At 51.7% G+C, this 20,629-nt stretch overlaps 1 protein-coding gene across 1 annotated transcript; it reads right to left on the reverse strand.

Annotated features, from left to right (window-relative positions):
• Positions 1–13,777: 13,777 nt before the first annotated feature.
• Positions 13,778–20,084, reverse strand: LOC144727571 (CCAAT/enhancer-binding protein delta-like). The gene has a single exon (XM_078606464.1). The coding sequence runs from the start codon at positions 19,619–19,621 to the stop codon at positions 18,776–18,778; it is 846 nt and encodes a 281-aa protein (XP_078462590.1). The 5' UTR covers positions 19,622–20,084; the 3' UTR covers positions 13,778–18,775.
• Positions 20,085–20,629: the final 545 nt, after the last annotated feature.

A 20,629-nucleotide genomic window follows, 5' to 3' on the forward strand; every position in this document is an offset into this window, starting at 1 on the left:
TCGCGTGTTCTGTCTCTCCAACTGCGGTGGTCGCGTAGATTTCTTTCACGGTTCATCCGGTTTCCCCCTCCACGTTTATGAACAACACACATTCAGATTATTTGGCTGCTGCTTTGAGTTCCCACGTGTGGAGATGACGACGACGACGACGATGATATCAGCGGCTGCGATGATGAACTATCATCACTTGTGGCCAGGTCGCCCTTGAAAAGGAGCTCATAGCTCAGTGGGATTTACTGGGTAAATAAAGTAGTTTATAGCTTCATGCTGTCGTCGTTGTAATCCCGAGGATTTTGTGTTTAGAGAGGCAGGGAGTTTGGCAAGGTGCACAATATGTCACCTGCGTGGGTTGTGGGGCAAAGGGGGCGGGGGTTGGGGGTTCAAGGGCGGGGGGGGGGGCTCAAGCGAGTCAGTTGCGGGGCGCCACGGTGGCGAGATGTTAACTACCTCGCCTGGTATACAGGAGGTCGTGGGTTCGATCCAGACCCCGACGCCTGCTGCATATTTGGGGTTTGCGTGTCTCTCTCACTGTGGTCGCATGGATTTTCTTCCGGGTCCTCCGGGGTTTCCCCTCCGCATTTAGAATCAACATCACGCGTTTTCGAGTGTGTGTCTGCTACACGTGATAAGCCACTTCGTTGAGATGTAATTTGTGATAGCCAGGCTCGTTTCTGAAAAATAAATACATAGCTCAGTTGAAGGGGGCCTTACCTGGAAAAAATAAAAAAAAGTTTCGTGAAACACAAAGAGAAGAGAGCACGTGGAATTGGATGTTCTGCACTGGAATGCACCACTCAGTCGGGGCTCGCTTGGAGAAAACCGGGATCCCTGTATTACGGTTCATCGCCTGAGTAAACATCTCAGCCCTCTGGTTTGTCCAGAAACTCAACAGCTTGATAATAGAACAAAAAAAATAACCGCATTGACGGAATAGAAAGAGCCCCCTCTCCCCCCCCAAAAAAAGAGACGTGGGAAAAAGAGAAAAAACACACACACACAACATGCTTGGCACGGATTTTAATTCGGGAGGAGGAGTAGGAGGGTTTGGAGAGACATGCGCATGGGTGACTTGGCAGGTACGGTCGTGTTTAATTTGGAAATCAGTCAAGACTGCAACAAAGCTCGTGTGCCCCGTGTGGTTTGTGTGTGTTTTGTGTTGTTTGTTTAAAAGGGGATGGCGGTGGCAGGGGGGCATTGGAAAAGCAGAAGAATGTAATAATGAGTGTAAGGTAATACGGGGCGTGTTCCCTCGGCCTCCTGATTCTTACCCCCTGTGGTTGGGAGGCAGAGTTCGTCCTCGGCACCTGTGCCTGGCTATTATTATTATTCTGCTTCGCTTTCGCGCAGTGTCCACGAATCGAATGTGTGCGCTGTCGCCTGCTGCTGGCGATCACGTGAAAGCGACGGATGCGGGGAGCGGTGGCGCAGTGATGAGCGCAGTGAGCGACAAAACGTAAAAATGTGTTTGTTTGTTTATTGCCGGCTCACGGCGAACATCAGTGGCGAATCATTTCTGAATGTCCAAACTGGGTCTTAGTCTCTCCTAGGTTAGGGGTCGGCAAACCAAAATACCAAGATGATAATTTTTCTGTTCGAATTGGGTATAAAAAAAAAACATACTCAACATTTCAAGAGCAAGTGAATAACGTCACGAGGCACATACTTAAAGAGCCGCATGCGTCTCCAAATCCGCAGGTTGTCGACCCCTGTCCTGGGTTGCCTCGGCTTCAGACGAGTTCCTGTTGCGGTGTGTAACGTCAGCTGGGAGTTGTGCTCGCCAACAGCACCGACTCCAGAGACTCTCGTTAAAGGCGACACGAGGGTTCTTGGTTTGCGTTTTGCGATGTGTTCGGTCGCGGTGGGAGAAATATCACCCGTGTAGCGATGCGTTTTAAGGGTCGATTCCACGTGTTTACAGCAACAACAAAAAGTGACTTTCATCGGCCTCAAACGGCTGCAGGGACCACGTGAGCCCATTGCATCATAACAACACGTGCGACCCGAAAAAACACATCGACTCCTAACTCACGCAATACGACGCATCTATCGCTTTGCTTACACGTTACGAATGTTATCATGCGACTAAAATAACGAGCCAAATGTTTAGATGTTGAGTCTAAATCCCAACCGCCGTAGCGGATGATTGTGTCCACGTACAGAATAAACGTCAAGAAAAGCGAGGGCTGGAGCAGCACGCGTCACTAGAATGACAAACACCTCGATATACAAAGGATCGCAGAGCTTGGGAAACTGTTGGCTCCCGGCTCATCCTCCTGGCGCCTCTGAATCGTTCTCTCACTCTTCGCGAGCGCGGCGATGCCGTGCGCCTTAAAAGTGGAGATTATGATAATTATTATCATTAATAATGATTGTTATAATAACAGGTGACGATCAAGGCTAACCTCGGAGTGGCAGATGAAAGATGGAACGCACCCGAGGAGACGGAATAAGCTCGCGTGCAGATCCCGCACATAGATATGCGACCACGAACACAGGGTGCGTGAGATGATTAACGGTGACGCATCTGGGAGGCAGTCATCCAGCGGTGGATCGATCACGGCTCATCATGGTCTACCTTCAGAATTGAGATAAATCGATGAATCTATCGATGCGTACATACGCGCATAGCTCCACCGCCAAACGTTCATAATTCACCTGCAGGTGACTTCAGTGTTCAGCCGAGCGGTGGCGCCTATGCATGTGACTTGTTATCCAGCACTGTGGAGGTAGCGAGGGTTGGTGGATCGATCAAAGATGTTGTGAAACATCATTTAGACGCTGTCGCCTCGACAGACCTGGTCTTCACCTGAGGACGGCTGCTTGTGTTGTGGCCGAAACGTCGTGAGAATTATTTTATTATGTTTTATTTTTATTATTTTATTACTTCCCTTCTACGTGACTTTACCGAAAGAACCAAGAATATGTTGTGAAACACTCTGTCCGTGGACGTCGAGATACCGTATCCTGGCTCGCCCGGATTAAGCGGTACAGCAAGTGGACTGATCGGCATCTGTTTCCATCTGTACGGGGATACAGCGTTGCGCCCTCGCGCGTGTGAGGTTTTTTTCCGTGAGCTCCGGTTTCATCCCCGCTTGCATGATGAGCGCAACTCGTCATCAACTGGCTGAGCGCATCTTGCAATGAAGCAGCCTTCTCTTCAGATAAAAAGAGTCACACGACTCACTGTTGATATCATATATATATATATAAATAAGGCGACTGTCAATGAAAAAAAGAATAGGCTTTACCGTGTCCAGCAATAATGCAGGAGGTGTTACGATATTCAAACATCAAATATAAACCTATTGCAAGGTGTAAAGTCACCATTAACCACACATGCTTGTGGAATAACATGCAAACACACATGCTTTGGTAATAATGAACGCGTAGTATTCTAAACTGATTGGCCTACACCAGATGCAGCCTCCTTGATGGCCTTGTCCCACCAGTATTAGACCAGAGACAAACGGCAAAAGGCGAACATCATTGTTTCGATACCGGCAAACAGGGTCCCATAGATAAGCCGACTGTCAATGTGTACGTTGGGCGGCACGGTGGCGAGATGTTAACTACGTCGCCTGGTACACAGGAGGTCGCGGGTTCGACCCCGATCCTAACGCCTGCTGTATATTTGGAGTTTGCGTGTCTCACTCCCCGTGGTCGCGTCAATTGTTTTTCTCCGGGTCCTCCGGTTTTCCCATCCACGTTTCGAATCAACATCACGCGTTTAAAATATTTGGCCGCGATAATTTTCCACGTGATGATGATCCACTTCGTCGAGGTATCATTTGTGGTCAGGTCGCTTCTGAAATAGAGCTACATAGCTCAGTGGGCCTTACCTGGTGAAATAAATATATTTTATAGTTAAGTTGTATAGTTTATATATTTATTAATATTTTAGCCTATAGGCAGGGCCGTCTATAGGGGGAGAACGGGACCTGGGGCAACTCCTACTGTGTGGGCCTCCCGACCCCTTCAAACTAAACCGAAAGTCTTACATCTGACGCCGTTACGCCGAAGCACGGGGACGTCCCCCCCCCCCCCCCCAAGTGTGGGGCCCGGGGCGATCGCTCCGATTCGCCGTACCCTAGGGAAGAACGTACCTATAGGCAACCGTCGAATGAGAAAACCCTCCTCCGTGTATCCATCATCGCCAAGTTTGCAGCCTTTAACGAGCGGAATGTAAAAAAGAAGAAACGTTAAGCAGCGATGAACTGCACCGCCCTGCGTCGTTACGCAACCGCGCTGCGCCGCGCGTGGCCACGGCCAGCAGCTGGAGGGTGAAGAGGAGGAGGAGGAGCAGGAGGGGGAGCAGGAGGGGGAGCAGGAGGAGCGAGTCATTACACGCCACCAGCGTTGCCGGCTCTGCGTGAATGTGTAACCAAACCTCGGCTAAATTATAGCCGCCGCCGCCGTGTGTGCACGTGAACAAAGACACAGCCCCCCCCCCCCCCCCCGTGTAGCCTCGACAGACTGTTCGGGCAAGTGCTGTTAGCGAGTGTCAATGAAGGCCGGCACGACACACGAGGTGGGGGGGGGGGGGTAGACGCCACTCCCGACCGCCTTTGTTTCCCTCGTGGCGATGTTTTCACACATTGCACCAGGTACTCATTTGAGGCTGATTCGACCTAGGGGATGCCCAGGACCCGGTTCAGGTAATCGTCACTGATGTTGACCGTGAGTGGGAATCGAACCCGCTGCCCTGCCCGCTCCCCATTGTAATTGGTGCGCGTGTGCGTTGCGGGAAACACGCACACGCAGTAATTACAGGGCACCGATGGTCGTGTGTTGCGTGTGTGTGTTTAGTGGGGAGCGGTGGCGGAGCGGTGGCGGAGCGGTGGCGCAGCGGTTAGCGCGCTGGTGACGATTATCTGAATGGGTCTTGGGCCTCCCACAGGTCGACTCAGCCTCTAATGAGTACCTGGTGCGCTGTGTAAACATATCGCCATTCGGGAGACAAAAGGCATGGCCCTGGCTTTTACAGGTGCCCGCTAACAGCACTTGCTCATACAGTCCATTAAAGGCTACACGGGAGATCATTGTTACATCACAGAATCGTGAGCTCGATTCAGCCTCAAATGCGTACCCGGTGCGGCATGTAGACGTCGCCACTAAGAAGACAAAGGCGGCTGGGCGTGGTGCTAACCACCCACTCCCTCGTGTGCCGAGCCGGCCTGCACAAGTGCTGCTCGCTAACAGCACTTGCCCCAACAGTCTGTGAAGGCTACACGTGGGATCTTTGTCTTATTTAGTTTCGCTTTCTGCGCGTGTTACTGTGTGCGCTCCTTGGTAGGCAGCGATCTCGCACTCGGCCGTGTCCATCTGCAGGTGCAGATGGACACGGCAGCAGAGGAAAGAGCATGGCTGCGGATGGTAACGACGACGACGCTGATGATGACGCACACGCCACGTTTGCATAGTTCTACTTGAGCCACACGATTCGTACCGTGAGTGAAAGCAGAAACCATTGATTTTAATGAGCGAACAGGCAGCCCGCACATCCTTTAGACGTGACCGTCCATCCAGCCAGACAAACTTAAAACAACAACAAAATCGTGAAAGTGCCCATCGATGAACGACAGTCTTCCCTCACTTCAAACCTCCCCACCCTGGGTGCTCTCCTCTTGCGCGCGACAACCTCGAGGGCCCCCCACCCACGTCACCCCTCCCACCCCACCAGCACCCCCCAGTCATCGCCCCACCTGCGGTCAACCCTCTCCACCCCCCCCCACCGTGAATCCCCTCGATGCCCCCCCCCACCAACGCGCGCCCCCACCCGCGTGGCAGCCATCCACACGCTCCCTCTCCTCTGCGTTCTGAGTGGCGCATGGCCAGCCAGTCAGCCAGGCAGCCAGCCAGCCAGCAAAACTTTTAAACAATAATAATATAGTCTGAATAGGCGAATCGTGTCACACCTCGACTGGTATGCTATACGCTCCAGCAAAGGTGGATGTGTCTTCAACGCCAACATAGAATCGCAGCATGATGCGCATGCCAAGATGACATCACCATTGTTGTGGTGGTCACCAGCGCAAAACAACCGAGATTTAGACTTCCAAAAAAACAAAATCTGAGCAACAGAAATGCAGCGAGACAGCTGTTTCATCGGCCACCTGAGTTGGATTACCGGTTACATTGAACAGCAGTGGCCAGCGATATCTGAACCGGTCCTGGGGACTCATCCACCAATTGATTAACCAAGGAATGGCTCATAATATTCAAGTATTAATAGAATCGGATTTTTTTTACTTATCCTAGAGAAAGCTTGTTTCACAGATGTCCAGTAGGTGCGGGGTCAGACCCCAGTTCCAGCCAACCAAGATTGCTGCCATCAGCACCATGATGTCGAGCAGCGCGTACACCGCGTTTGTTTAACAATGACGGCAAGTGCACTGATTGAGTTAATTAATTACCATCGCAAATAGCCTTCATGTCACACGACGAGGGGATTCTCTCATCAGAGTGCAGGAAAGAAGGATGTACCAGAGCTGATGCGAATTATTTTCCATGACGCGTTTTTTTTTTGTTATAAATAATTTTCTAACCACACAAGGTGGGTAGGTGTACTTGCAATTACCGTGCAATTGGACCTTTACGTGAATCTCATTAGTTCATTCGCTTCCTTCTCGGAAAGCTATAACCTCGGTTGGAGCCTGGGATAGTGATTGGAGCTTCTTTCGCACCGTACGTCGCCAACCGTGCTAATTGGAGGTGCGGCTGAATGACAAACAAACCAAACACAAAAAGCATCGCCCCAAAGAAATGTGTTTGCTATTCTAGGTTATTTAAAAGTGCACAGCTCCAGTGGCTTCCTAATATCGGAAGGAAGAGCGTTCCAGACGGCCGCAGAAGCGCAGACGCAGTGACCACCATCTTCGTTCGATGGCTGAGCCAAACATCTCAACTTGGTGCTGCTGCTGCTGCTGCTGCTTGATCTAGATTGTGTGCAGTACAGCAGCAGTCGGGGTTTTTGTACATGACTCATCTATTCTGCGCAATCACCGACCCACGCTGACTAGGAGCAGCCTCTCTCTCCATTCTCTTCTCCCTCCCTCGCCTCGCCCCTCCACTCCTTCCCGTCCCTCCCCGGACCCTTCCGTGACCCCCCTAAGAACCCCTCCATCGCGGTCACTCCGACTAGCCGTGCTAACCCCCTGCACCTACGATTAGCGCGGTCCGGCTGTGTACGGCGTGAAAGAAATTCAACACACACACACACATTCCTCAACCCATGCACGCTCTTGCCATCAATTTTTTTTGTTCTTTCAAACTACGTCAAGCGCCCTGAGTAAAGGCGCTCTATATAAACATAAAATAAGATAAGACACCGCCGGAATGCGGCAGAACCCGTCTGACCTCGCAAGCTCAGCAGCTTCGAGCCTGGCTCGTGGCGGATAGGCCCGGTGTGTTGCCGGACACGCAATGTGGAGACGAAAAAAAGAAACCTGTCGTTGTTGGGCGCCGCGGTGGCCATGAGATGTTATCTCCATCGCCTGGTGTGCAGGAGGTCGTGGGTTCCATCCCGACCCTGACGCCTGCTGCTGTCTATTTGGAGTTTGCGGTGTCTCTCTCTCTCCCCGTGCCCGCGTGGATTTTTCTCCGGGTCCTCCGATTTGTTCCCCCCTCCACTTTAATAAGACACGTGCGCTGAGAGTATTTGGTTGCTATTAATGTTCACGTGATGAGCCATTTCGCTGAGCTATCATTTGTGGCCAGAACTATACACCTCAGTTTAGTTTCGTTCATGTTAGCTGCGTTGTGACCATCGCAGTAATGCACATTGTTGTACTGGGCTTCTATGCTTCAACAACCTACACCAACCCGCATTCACCAGCGTGGAGAAGCAAGGTCACGCCACTCACACCCTCATCCAACAACAGCGGATTGACTGGACAAGTGCCAAGGGTTCATGGGAGACCAGAGGTCATTTCTCAAACGGAGGCGACCTTTCATCCAGCAGTGGATTGACAATGGGCTGACAATGACGGCACGACCATGCTCGCGACGAGTACGCTGTGGACAATCTTAAGAGCGACGTCGACACTGAAGCGCTTCCTTTCACCGTGTATTTGTTTCGCCACGTGAACAAAGCGAAGGATGTTCGGCCACAGCCCATCGTCCACGCGGCCGTCTGCGAGTGGCGTCCCATCGGAGGCATTTGGCTCAAAGCAGGCAAACGCCGGACCGATGTTGACACCCGAGGTGGTTTCTCTGCACCACCGACAGAGCCAAGAGTGGTACGTGCCCGGTGTTCTGCTGTCAGTGAGCACCGTGCTGGTAAAGCTACAGCTACCCTCCCCGAGGGTGATGATCGGAAGTGGGCGGAGGGGGATTTTAGGGGCAGGGGGCAGTTGGGAGCAGCGTAGAGCGATGCGGGGGGTGAGAGGGTGGCGGCGAGATGACGTCTCGAGTGGGTGGGTGGTTGGGTGGGGGGAGGTGTCGGTGGGTGAATGGAGGTGAGTGGGGGGAGGTGGGTGGGTGAGTGGAGAGAGGTGGTGGTGGGTGGGTGAGTGGGGGGGGGAGGTAGTGGTGGGTGGATGGGTGAGTGGGGGGAGTTGGTGGTGGGTGGGTTGGTGTGTGGGGGGAGGTGGTGGTGGGTGGATGGGTGAGTGGGGGGAGTTGGTGGTGGGTGGGTTGGTGTGTGGGGGGAGGTGGTGGTGCGTGGGTGGTGGGTGGATGGGTGAGTGGAGGGAGGTGGGTGGGTGGGTAAGTGTGGGGAGGTGGTGGTGGATGGGTGAGTGGGGGAAAGGTGATTGTTGGTGGGTGAGTGGGGAGAGGTGGTGGTGGGTGGATGGGTGAGTAGGGGCAGGTGGTGGTGGGTGGGTGGGTGGGTGGGTGAGTGGGTGGGAGGTGGGTGGGTGGGTGGGTGAGTGGGGGGAAGTGATGGTGAATGGGTGGGTGAATAGGGTGGAGGTGGTGGTGGGTGAATGGGGTGAGTGGGGGAGATGGGTGTGTGTGTGTGGGAGGCCGGTGGGAGCTGCGAGGTTCAGTGAGTCACAGGAAGCCCGTTCGGGTTGGGCACGCAGCAGGGAGGAGCGCTGGTAACGAGGCCACGTGTGGCAGCACTGGGGCGCGGTTTGGTTCCTGTGCGCGGCAGAATCCCGCGTGTCTTCATGAGAGCAATGGAGATGAGCACGTGCGCTCAGACACACGTGTTGGTGGTCTGTGGTGGTTGTTGTTGTTGTTGGTCTGTGGTGGTTGTTGTTGTTGGTCTGTGGTGGTTGTTGTTGGTGGTGTTCTTCTAACACGCGTGGGGAGCGGCAGCGCCGCGCTACGAACCCGGCGACCCGAGTTCGATTCCCGCTCACGGCCAACGCCGGTGACGATTATCTGTACCGGTCCTGTGGTTTCCCTCGATTGACTGAAACGAGTACCTGGTGCAGTGCATAAACACATCGCCACTAGGGAGACAAAGGCGGTCGAGAGTGGTGTCTGGCCACCCACCCCTCTTCGTGTGCCGTGCCTGCCTTTAGTCTGTTGAGGCTATACGGGGGATCTTTGTGTTTGTTCTAGACACTTGGCTGGGTTGTATAGACGGCACTGTAACATATCTGGGCAATGTCATGGGGTGCCCAGCTCCGAGGTGCAATAATTTCGGCACGCATTTCCCTATGTCGAGAGAGATCAGATTTTCGATTAGCACAGTTGGCTACGTACGGTGCGAAAGAAGTTCAACATACATACGTGCAAGGGGTGGACGGCAATATATATATACTCATTAGCGTCGTTCTGGAGAAGTGAAGTAAAGTTGTAACATGGGACCCTTTTTTGCCAGTTTTAAAGTATGAAAAAAAAATAGGTTTTTTATCATTTATGGCAATAAACGAGGAGTTGCTAAGATGTTCAAGAGATCAGGTCTGCATTGAGCACACTCGGTACTTGTGGTGAACATGCAGACTAAAAACATGCTCCCTGTTCGTCTTTTGGCGTCGCACTGGTGGTGGTGAGACTGGGCCCTAAAGAATACTGCTGACAGTTTCAAAGGCCACGCCGTGTATGATCAGAGCCATGGTTTTGTTGGCATGTTCACCACGAGTCCCGTGTGTGCTTAATGCAGACATGACTACTTGCAAAAGATTGCTATTTGGTGTTTGAACATCTTAACACAACTGTTTTATTACCAGAAAGGGTAAAAACCCATACTTATAAGAAATTTTACCAAAAATATAGGCGGGAAATTCGCATCTCCTTTACATCGCTATCCCTCCACGTAACTGTAAACAAGTATTTGTGTTTACACATCCGGTCAGCCGACACAGCCACTGGATAATCACAGAAGCAAACGCTGGAGCCGGTTTTCGACTATGAGTGTCTCATCAAGAGGTGCAGATAAAGTGGCCACGTGACCAGGCGACACCACACGCAGTGACGTCACACCACGTGCACCCTTGACGTGACGCCACGTGGGCCGTCGCTTGCACATTCCTAATGCCAATCAACTTCTTGGTTCTTTCGGTAAAGTCACGTAGAAGGGAAGTAATAAAATAATAAAAATAAAACATAATAAAATAATTCTCACGACGTTTCGGCCACAACGCAAGCAGCCGTCTTCATTCTTCACCTGAAGACGGCTGCTTGCGTTGTGGCCGAAACGTCGTGAGAATTATTTTATTATGTTTTATTTTTATTATTTTATTACTTCCCTTCTACGTGACTTTACCGAAAGAACCAAGAAGTTGAATCCCTGCAGTCACGAAAGCTTTAAATCGAAAAATGCCAATCAAGTCCACACGCCGAACCCCTTGCTGGAGTCGAAACGTCTGCTCGGCCTACGAGTGGCTTGTTGGGGATGGTGGGTTGCGTGACCCGCCAGGGGGCGCTGATCGCATACGGCAGCTGGGGGGGGGGGGGGTCACCGTGCAGCGCAGGGGTCGGGCAACCTGCGGCTCAAGAGGGGCAACGCGGCGGCTCTTTGAGGAAATTCAGTGGCGGGTCTTGAAATTCGATTAAACAAAATTGATATTCTTGTTGTTTTGGTTGCCGGCCCCTGACTATGGAAGTGCAGTTTACCATGGAAGTCCAGTTTACTATGTAAGTCCAGTTCACCATGGAAAGTCCAATTCACCATGTAAGTACAGTTCACAATGGAAATACAGTTCACCATGGAAAGTACAGTTTACCATGAAAATACAGTTCACCATGGAAGTACAGTTCACCATGGAAGTCCAGTTCACCGTGGAAGTACAGTTCACCATGGAAGTCCAGTTCACCATGGAAAGTCCAGTTCACCATGGAAGTCCAGTTCACCATGGAAGCCCAGTTCACCATGGAAGTCCAGTTTACTATGGAAGTCCAGTTCACCATGGAAGTGAGTTCACTATGGGCAGTGGTCGGCAACCTCTGGTTCTGGTGCTGCATGCGGCTCATGACTCTTTTGTGGCGTTATTTGTAAAGGGACCCCCGTCTCGCACTCACATCGCATTGCGCCTCTTGACATATTTACGTTTTTTTTACCGAATTCGAAAAAAATGCCTCGTCTTGTTGTTGTTTTGGTTTTCCGACCCCTGCACCAGCGCAAGTGGCAAGCAGCGAGGGGACTGTCTCCATAACCCCGAGGGGCTGGTGGTTGAGAGGGTTGGGGTGAGTGGGGGAAGCTGAGTAGGGGATACTGGGGAGGGGAGGGGGGTAAATACAAAAGTATGGGGACCATTGGGGTACTCGCTATCCGTGCCGCACTCACGAACTCCCACACACACCTTCAACACACTCAGTGTCACCACCGCCACCATCACCATCGCAACCACCGCGCCTATCATAGTCCACCTCGCACATTGAACTTACCTCGACATCCCCAGACACCTGCACACACACGCAAACTCACATCACCACCACCACGCACCCCATTACTCACCCACCTATCGCATTTACAGACTGTAGGTGCAAGTGCTGTTAGCGAGTAGCAGATATGAAGGCCGGTACGGCACACGATGGGGTAGGTGGCCAGCACCACGCCCGGCCGCCTTTGTCTCCCCAGTGGTGGCGATGTTTACACACCACACCAGGTAACTCATTTGAGGCTGAGTCCACCTAGGGGAGGCCCAGGACCGGTTCAGATAATCGCCACTGGTATTGTTGGCCCTGAACTGTGGTCGGTATTTGTAGCGCAGCTACGCACACTACAATCACGCACGCCATCGTCACCATAACCACAACCTGCAGTACACTTACAGTACACCCACAGTACACCTATAGTGCAGTCACAGTACACCCACAGTACACCTTGACACAGTGCACTCACGTAAACGCGTTACAATCTCCATTCCACACGCACGCACACTCACTCACTCGCCACGCGCACCATCGCCACCACCAGCACGGACCCATACGAACATCATCCTCCGTCGCATCTCTGCTTTTCCACTAAAGACCCCTTTCCTGAAAATGAACCCAGTCACCCGCTTTGACACAATGTCCTGTGCGTGTGAGTGCGTCACTACGTGAGACACGGACACGGTCTTAGGGGCCGTTCGAGTACACTGCCCTGCCTTCGGCGTGGCCACCAAGCGCACCATCGGAACAGCGTCAGCAGGACGATGATGCGCACAGCTCCCTCGCGAATGGGTTAAACGTAAAGACAAGCGCCTCCACAGCAGTGCGATTGTGGCCACGAAAACCCAAACTACTCCGGACCCCGGCAGCAGCACCGCTGGATCGTCTCGGCTCTCCTTCGACGGACGCGGAGGAACGGCAACACGACACCGACTCTCTGCCGCAAACCCTCTCGCGGCAAGCAATAAGCACGACATTGGCATTCAGCTTCCGAACACATTTGTCATCGTACACAAGAATACTGCTGCACTGCCCCTACGGTATACAGAATCGTGGCCCGAGTTTAGAAGTATTACGGGATATATTTGTTAAACAGAGCAGTGGGGGGACTATATGCCACGATGATGTAATTGATTAGAGAGGCGTTGCGTTTTGCACATTGTGGATGTGGCATGAGTTTGATTCTCGGTCACGGACAACACCAGCGACGGCGGGCGATGTCTGATCCGGTCCCCAGGCCCTGCTATCGGCGTGCCACAGCGTGGCTTCAGCATGACCAACACAACCCCCCTGTGAACCTACACGGCGTGGGCAGCAGGGCCACTATATATACTCCTAGTTTTTTCGGTAAAGTCACGTAGGTAAAAAAATGAAATTAAAATTAATCAAAATAAAATAATAATAATTTTAATTTCATTTTTTTACCTACGTGACTTTACCGAAAAAACTAAGAGTATGAATCCTTGCAGTCACGAAAGCTTCAAATCTAGCAGGGCCACTGTCACCCAGCAGTTGATTGACGAAGTGGTGCAAGTGACAACTTCTCTTCAAATGTTGTCCGTGTGGCCTTTTTTTTGGTGGGGAGGGGGGTGGGTGGTTTGAGTGTCGTAAAATATAAACATTCACATCAACTACAGGACCACGAATGATATTGGTAATGTGTCGGTCCTTTAGCAATTTGCCGGGCGATGAAAGGCCTCCTCTCAACCTGTTCATTGATTTTTTTTTTGGGGGGGGGGGTGACCATACTTCACCACAATGATTCGTGAGCGTTCGTGCAGGGGATGGATGGGCCCAGGGCCGATTTGAATGTCACTCGTCACTAACGTTAGCCGCGTAGGCATGGAATCAAAACCCGGTCGCTGGGTGGTCATTGTGTTCGAGTGGCGCGTTAACCACTACGCTACCGCTGCCCACCAATCGCGTACACCTGTACATTTCTCGGACCCTACAACAACAACAACGACCACCCTCTTTGAAATAAAACAGGCATTCGCAGACAGAAGGATATAGACAAGGTTTAAATTTTTTATTATTTGTTAAATTTCACCCCATAGCCTAAATACCATGAGCAGCACAACACATGTCAACACATTAAACTGTAGTTACACATTCACTTCACACCGACAAAGTGCCATCATTCTTATATACCTCGATTTATCTCTCGTAGCAATAGTAAAATCTGTAATTTACATGATAATGTTTTTTTTCTTTAAAAGTAGAACATTTGTTTAAAAAAAAACACAAGCAAATATATTCTGCAGCCGTAAGATACACTTCAATTTTACGTATGCATTACACGCGCGCGCGTGTGTGTGGCTGTGTGTTGCATAATTGCGTCAATGTAACGTAAAATAACATGCATTCCGGTTATATATATATGTATATGTTGTACAGGGTGTCCATAAAGTGTCACCGATTCGTAAAGAAACCTACTGTAGTCAGACATCAGTACGAGTTACGTCGATACAACTTACGTTACATCATCCCAACCTCAACCATTCTCATGATGCCCTGCTGCAGTGTCGCAGGGCATTCATTCAAAGGACAGCAGCAGCAGCTACTCACATATGGGTTACATCCCTTTTAATAAACCTGCACGAAGCTCCTTGAGGATGTCAGACAGCTCCGTGGGTTGTTTCCCCCAAATCTCGGTTGTGACAATTTCTCGAATGCTTCTGGAATGTTCCGTTTAAAGTCACTCGAAGCTTTTCGGCTTCACAAAAAATATCTTAAGTATAGGAAGATTTTTTTTTTACTTGAGCCAAGGGACGGGAAGAAGCGTCCGAGGAGATGGAGTGATGAAAATAAGCTCGTGCGCAAAGTGTTACTGTGGATGTGTTCACATTGTAGCGTATCTTGAGAGCTGGTGGCGGCTTGGCTGTGCCTTTATCTAGCTGTGGATCGATCAAGGCAGCTGATGATGATGATGATGATGATAAGGAGTACGTTGCAAACATTTCGACAGAAACTTTCACACCGCCGTTTAACTGTCATCGGTTGACAATGGATGATCTAACTTTAGGGACACCTTGTGACCGAGTTGAAACAATTAACTCAAAATCTCCGCTGCTTTGAATCAGCCGTGTGTGTAGGTACTGTATATTCGGTGTGTATCAAACACAACGCGTTCGCCAATAACACTGTGGCCTTAAAAAACAACGATAGAATAGGCGACGTTTCAGGCGATGGATCTTACGCATAACACGTGCGATGAAGACTGCCCATTGTTCGGAACGTCACGTGTGTATATGTTCCCTTTGCAGGCCACACACAACGTTACTGATGAATGTGTTACGTTTTAAAAAAAAATGTGAATTGTGATGGTGCCCCCACTGGTAACGCAATAGAAGCAGCATCCACAACTCGTGTGTGCGTGTATGTGCGTGTGCGTGTGAGTGTTTGTGTGTGTATGTGCGTGTGTGTGTTTGTGTGCGTGCATGTGTGTATGAGTGTTTGTGTGTGTGTGTGAGCGTGTATGTGCGTGTGTGTGAGTGTTTGTGTGCGTGTGCGCGTGTGTGTGTGTGTTTGTGTATGTGCGTGTGTGTGTGCGTGTGTGTGCGTGTGTGTGTGCGTGTATATACAGGGTGGCCCAGAAATTAGGACACAGGGTTATTTCATACATTTTAACACTGGGCATTAGCACATGTAATTGTTTATTATTTAAGTAAATTCGTGAAAAAAATATTATCATTATTAATATATATTTTCCTTCTTTTTCAGATGACCTTCAACAATGGAAAGAAAATTAGCTAAAGACAAACGAGTTCAATTATTTTTTACGTATACTAAAGAAGGCAGCTGTAATATTTAAACAAAAAAATATATAAATTATTTTCAAGAGATAATGCATAGACCATGCATTAATGTTAGCGCGAGTGAGTTTGACACAGTTGTTAAAATAAATGAAACAACCCCGTGTGATTGTTTTTTGTTCAAATAAATATAATAACCCTGCGTGTGTCCTGCCTCTTGGGCCATCCTGGACACAGCCGTACAGCTGTGTACGGGCACGCCAGCCAGCTCTGGTCGCCCTTGTAACTTTGTCTGCGGCGTAAACAACAACAGCAGCTCCCAGTGCCCTGCACCGCCGAAACATCGAAGGATATCGCCGCGACATACATCACGGCGCGGCCGTACAAAGTGTGAAACAACAAACGGCACCACGAAGACGATTATGCTCCGTGACACATCTACGTATGTACGTGCGCACGTATGTTGAGCTTAATTCGCCCCCTACGCAGCCAAACATGCTACAGTAGAGGCAGCGCATAATGTCTCGTGGAACGTTTTCCCGGTAGAGGTGGGGTACGTTGGGGGGGGGGGGGGTGGGGATGAGTGGAGGGTATTTTCCGGAGCCCAGCCCTGGACAGCTCCGACTGAATGTAAATCACCCCCCCCCCTCCCCGTACGTCATCATCATCATTATTATGTATTACACGCACAAACACCACTGGCGCTGTGTAAAGCTCGGTGGTGTGTGTGTGTGTACGAGTTTTCACTGGTGCCAACATTGCCATACGTGAATGTGCGCGTCATCATCACCACCACCACCACATTCATCCCACGTGTACAACGATGGCTATACAGGTACAGGCGACCACACGCGTTAACGATGGTAAGGACGGACAAATATGGTGGCGGGGAGGAAACTACAACCAAATAAAATACCAGCAATTTACAAAATAAATCTAAAGTAAGAAATATGAAGCCAATCGACATCAATCTATCTCAATAGTAAAAAAAAAATGGAGCAATGACATCGATGTCGCTCAATAAACTCGTCACAATAATCATTGTGACGTCACTCTCAGTAGGAGGGGCGCTGTAGCCGACGGGATTGGGAATCAGAACGACGAAAATCCGAGACATTCATAATCACCCCCCCCCCCCCCCACAATTGTAGTCAGATAGCCCCCCCCCACACACACACACACCCCCTAATCCTCCTCACGTAGTGTAAACCCACGGCTCCCATGGCCACAGCTACACGTTGCATACTCTATCCACTGCTGGATGAGGCTCCCCTCCCTGCCCACGCCGTGTGGAGTCGTGAAGCTGGCAGGGTTTTGTTTGACGATAATTCACTGTATACACACACACAGACACACATACATACACACGTGTGTGTGTATGTATGTGTGTCTCTTAGTTCCTTAGGCATAGCCTCTAGTATAAATAATGCCTATACCCTGCCTGTTCTCAGAAGTGTGTCGCCAGCTTTACGACCACACCTGCCCCGAGTGAGTGATGGTGCCTCAACGCCCACGCTCTTCGGCGCGGCGAGCGAGACGAAGATGAGAGGCCCCGGAGTGGATGATGATCGCACGGCCGCGGCAAGTATCTTCTTCACACACACACAACACAATTATAATAACGTTATTTAAGGCACCATCTCGAGAGTGTGTAGGCGTATGTGTGTGTGTGTGCCTGTATGTATGAACCAGTGGCGATTATCTGAACCGGTCCTGGGCACCACCTAGGTCGACTCAGCCTCAAAACGAGTAGTAAACATCGCCACTGGGGAGACAAAGGCGGTCGGGCGTGGTGCTGGCAACCCACCCACTCATGTACCGTTCCGGCCTTCATTAGGTGCTCGCCAACAGCACTTGCCCCTTAGGTCTGTTAAGGCTATACGGAGGATCTTTGTCTTTGCATGTATAAACACACGCATGTATCTATGTGTAATACGTATGCATATACGCACACGTATTACACGTATGCACATACGCATATTGACACATACGTGTGCGCACACATGCGCATGTATGTGCGTGCGTGTGTTTCTAGGTTGGTGCGGTGTAAAAAAAAAACCCATCGCCACTTGGGAGATAAAAGGCGACCAGGCGTGGTGCTGGCCACCCACCCCCTCGCGTGCCGTGCCGCGGCCTTGCTAGGTGATGCTGCTCGCTGACAGCACTTGCCCCCAAAGTATGTGGAGGCTATGCGGAGGGGAGGCATCTTTGCCTTTGTCTTTTGCGCATGCACATTGACTGCGCCACCAAGCCCGGCCCAGCCGAGTTCGACTGGTGCTCACAGCCAACGTCGGTCACGAATATTCTGAACCTGTCCTGGGCCTCCTCTAGGTCGACTCAGCCATAAATGAGTTAGCCTGGCGCGGCATGTAAACACTGGCACGGGGGGGGGGGACAAAGGCGGTCGGGCGTGATGCGATCTTTGATTAGCGCTCGCTAACAGCACTTGCACCAACAGTCCGTTGAAGGCTATACGGGTGATCTTTGTATTTGCTCTGCAATGCATCCACGGTGTTGATAGATTAGGCGTTGTAACGATGTTCACGTGTCGCGGAGATTCGATGGATCAATGGGCACGCAATCGATTATTATTTTGTCTATAATTGTGTGGTCTCGTTTGAGCGGGGTTTTACCTATCCCATCAGCATAACTGGACATCATCGGATTCCTCCAGTATAAATATTCTGTTTCTGTCACTTGCTCTCCTTTACCAAATATCCCCGACAAACTGGAACAACGTCGGCTCTGCACACACGCGACTCGATGCGTGAACTCGCTCGTCGCAAGACTTAACAACAATCGACGGTCACACTCCCAATATGTATACTCTGCACAAATATCGTTGCAACACGGAGGCGAGTTGAAACACGTGCTCGCTATAACATACAGGGTCAAACACACATACAACAAAAGTCCGTGTAGCCTCCGTAAACGGTTGGGGCAAGTGCTGTTAGCGAGCACCGAGTAAGAGCCCGACACGGCGCGCGAAGAGGCGGAGGGGGGTGGCCAGGACCACACCCGGCCGCCTTTGTATCTCTGCGCAGCACTGCTACTTACACAACCACACCAGGCTATTCAAGAGAGAGAGAGAGAGAAGAGAGACACGCGCGCGTGTGTGCGCCGACAACACGCAAGGAGCAGTCAACGCAGCAACAAACAAATTCGCACACTCAAAAAGCGACCTCACGTCATCGGTTGCCGTTCGCTCGCTCGCTCGCTCGGTCAAATCGGTCGATGGGCCCAGAGATCCGTCAAGACTCCCGACCGCCCACGACCGACGGCGGCAGCGCCGAATCGGGCAGGCGGGTGATGAGAGCTCGCAGCGTCCCCAGCTCTCGCACGAGCTCGTCGATCCTGCGCCTCAGTTGGTCGTTCTCGTTCGAGAGTTCCATGGCCCGGGACGAGGTCTCCAGGGACCTGCGCTTGGCTTTGTCGCGACTCTTGCGCACCGCGATGTTATTCCTCTCCCGCCGCAGCCGGTACTCGTCGCTGCCCTTGTCCAGAAGTTTCTTGCAGTTCTTCTGGGACTTGGAGCTCTGCTGCTGCTGCTGACGCTGCTTGCTCAGACACGCGCCGTGCACCTCCCCGGGTTCGCGTTTCATCCATGCGCGCGATTCGCTCGCAACCGCGTGATGTTGCTGCTGCTGCTGATGTTGCTGCTGCTGCTGGTGCTGCTGATGATGCTGCTGCTGATGTTGGTGGTGTTGGTGGTGGTGGACCGACTCTAACCTGGAGTCGGTCACCTGCGGGACACAGCCAGCGAAGAGCTGGTGCTGCGCTTGCAGAGCCGGGAGCACCTGCAGCGATGGCAGCGGGTAGAGGTAGTCGTATGCCGACGCTTGCGCTTTGGTTGCGGCTCCTCCGTGTTCTCCCGACTTGGCGAACAACTCGGCCAGGAGCTCGTCGCTGTACAGCTCGATCCCGGGCCCGGCGGACGACGAGGGCTCGATGTAGGAGCTCAGGTCGATGGAGTGCTCGTACGCGTCGCCCAGGTCACTGCCCATGCCCTCGTCCGCCTGCAGACCCGACCCCGACACGCAGAAGCCCTTGCCCAGGAACGGTCTGTCGAGGTCCGGGTAGAAGTTGGCGCTTTCCATCGCACGGTCGATTTTGAAGCGTTGATGTTGTTCGTTTGGTGGTTGTCGTTGTGGGAGTCCAAAGGCGACGAGGGCAGTGGCTGCTTGTTATCGCGCGCTCCGGCCCAGATACAGCAGCGTGCGTGGGGGAGCTGGGCGGTCTCGACACCGTTGCGCGTTCGACGATGAACGCACGGCGTGCTCCCAACGTCTTCAGCAAAGCCCTCCTCACTCTCTCTGCTCCTGGTCGCCTTGACGGTGTTGGTGGTGTTGGTGGTGGTGATGAATGGGGTGGGGGTAGGGATGGGAGTTAGTTCCCGAACCAACTGGCGAAGGAGGGGCTTGGTGGCTCCGATTTGCAGATCGGCGGCTCGGCAGCTTCAGTTAGCTGTTATTTGACGTTCGCCGAGTGTCCTCCAGTGGCGCCGCACGCTGCTGCTGCTGCTGCGAGACCGTGGGACGAGTTGCGCAGCAGAGCGTGCCCGTGGCGCGGGTTTATATAGCGGCGCATTTAAATATCCGTGACGTGAGCTGTTACTACGTGGGGTTGAGCCGCTCCCCTTTCTCGACCACCACCCCCACAACCAGCGCTTGTCTTTTGCCGTCTTCACGCGAACCCTCCCCTACCTCCACGACCCCCACCACGACGTCCTCATCTCTCTCTCTCTCGCCTTTTGCTCCCACAGTGTTCATGTACTCTTAAGCATTTTATGACCACTGCTCGTACAGTCGTGTGCACTCCACCCCCCTCGTATCACCTCTCCCCTCGTCCCCCGGCCCTAAGTTCTTATAACCTTGCTTAATTTTCAACGTAAAGTATGAACTCTTTATCTGTTACGCGACCTTCAACAAGTGCTGTTTGTTACAGGCCGCTCGGAGTTTTAGGCGCGTGGGCCTGTAGCTCAGCAAAAGTGATCAAGCAAAAACTTGTTTGCATTTTACCAGGTAAGGCCCACTGGGTGGCGGGGGGTAGACCCAGGACTGGTACAAATAGCATTTACCACTGATGTTATCCGTCGCCGGCAAACG

Source organism: Lampetra planeri, chromosome 26, assembly GCF_965212315.1.
Source record: "Lampetra planeri chromosome 26, kcLamPlan1.2.h2, whole genome shotgun sequence".
NCBI classification, from domain to species: domain Eukaryota; kingdom Metazoa; phylum Chordata; class Hyperoartia; order Petromyzontiformes; family Petromyzontidae; genus Lampetra; species Lampetra planeri.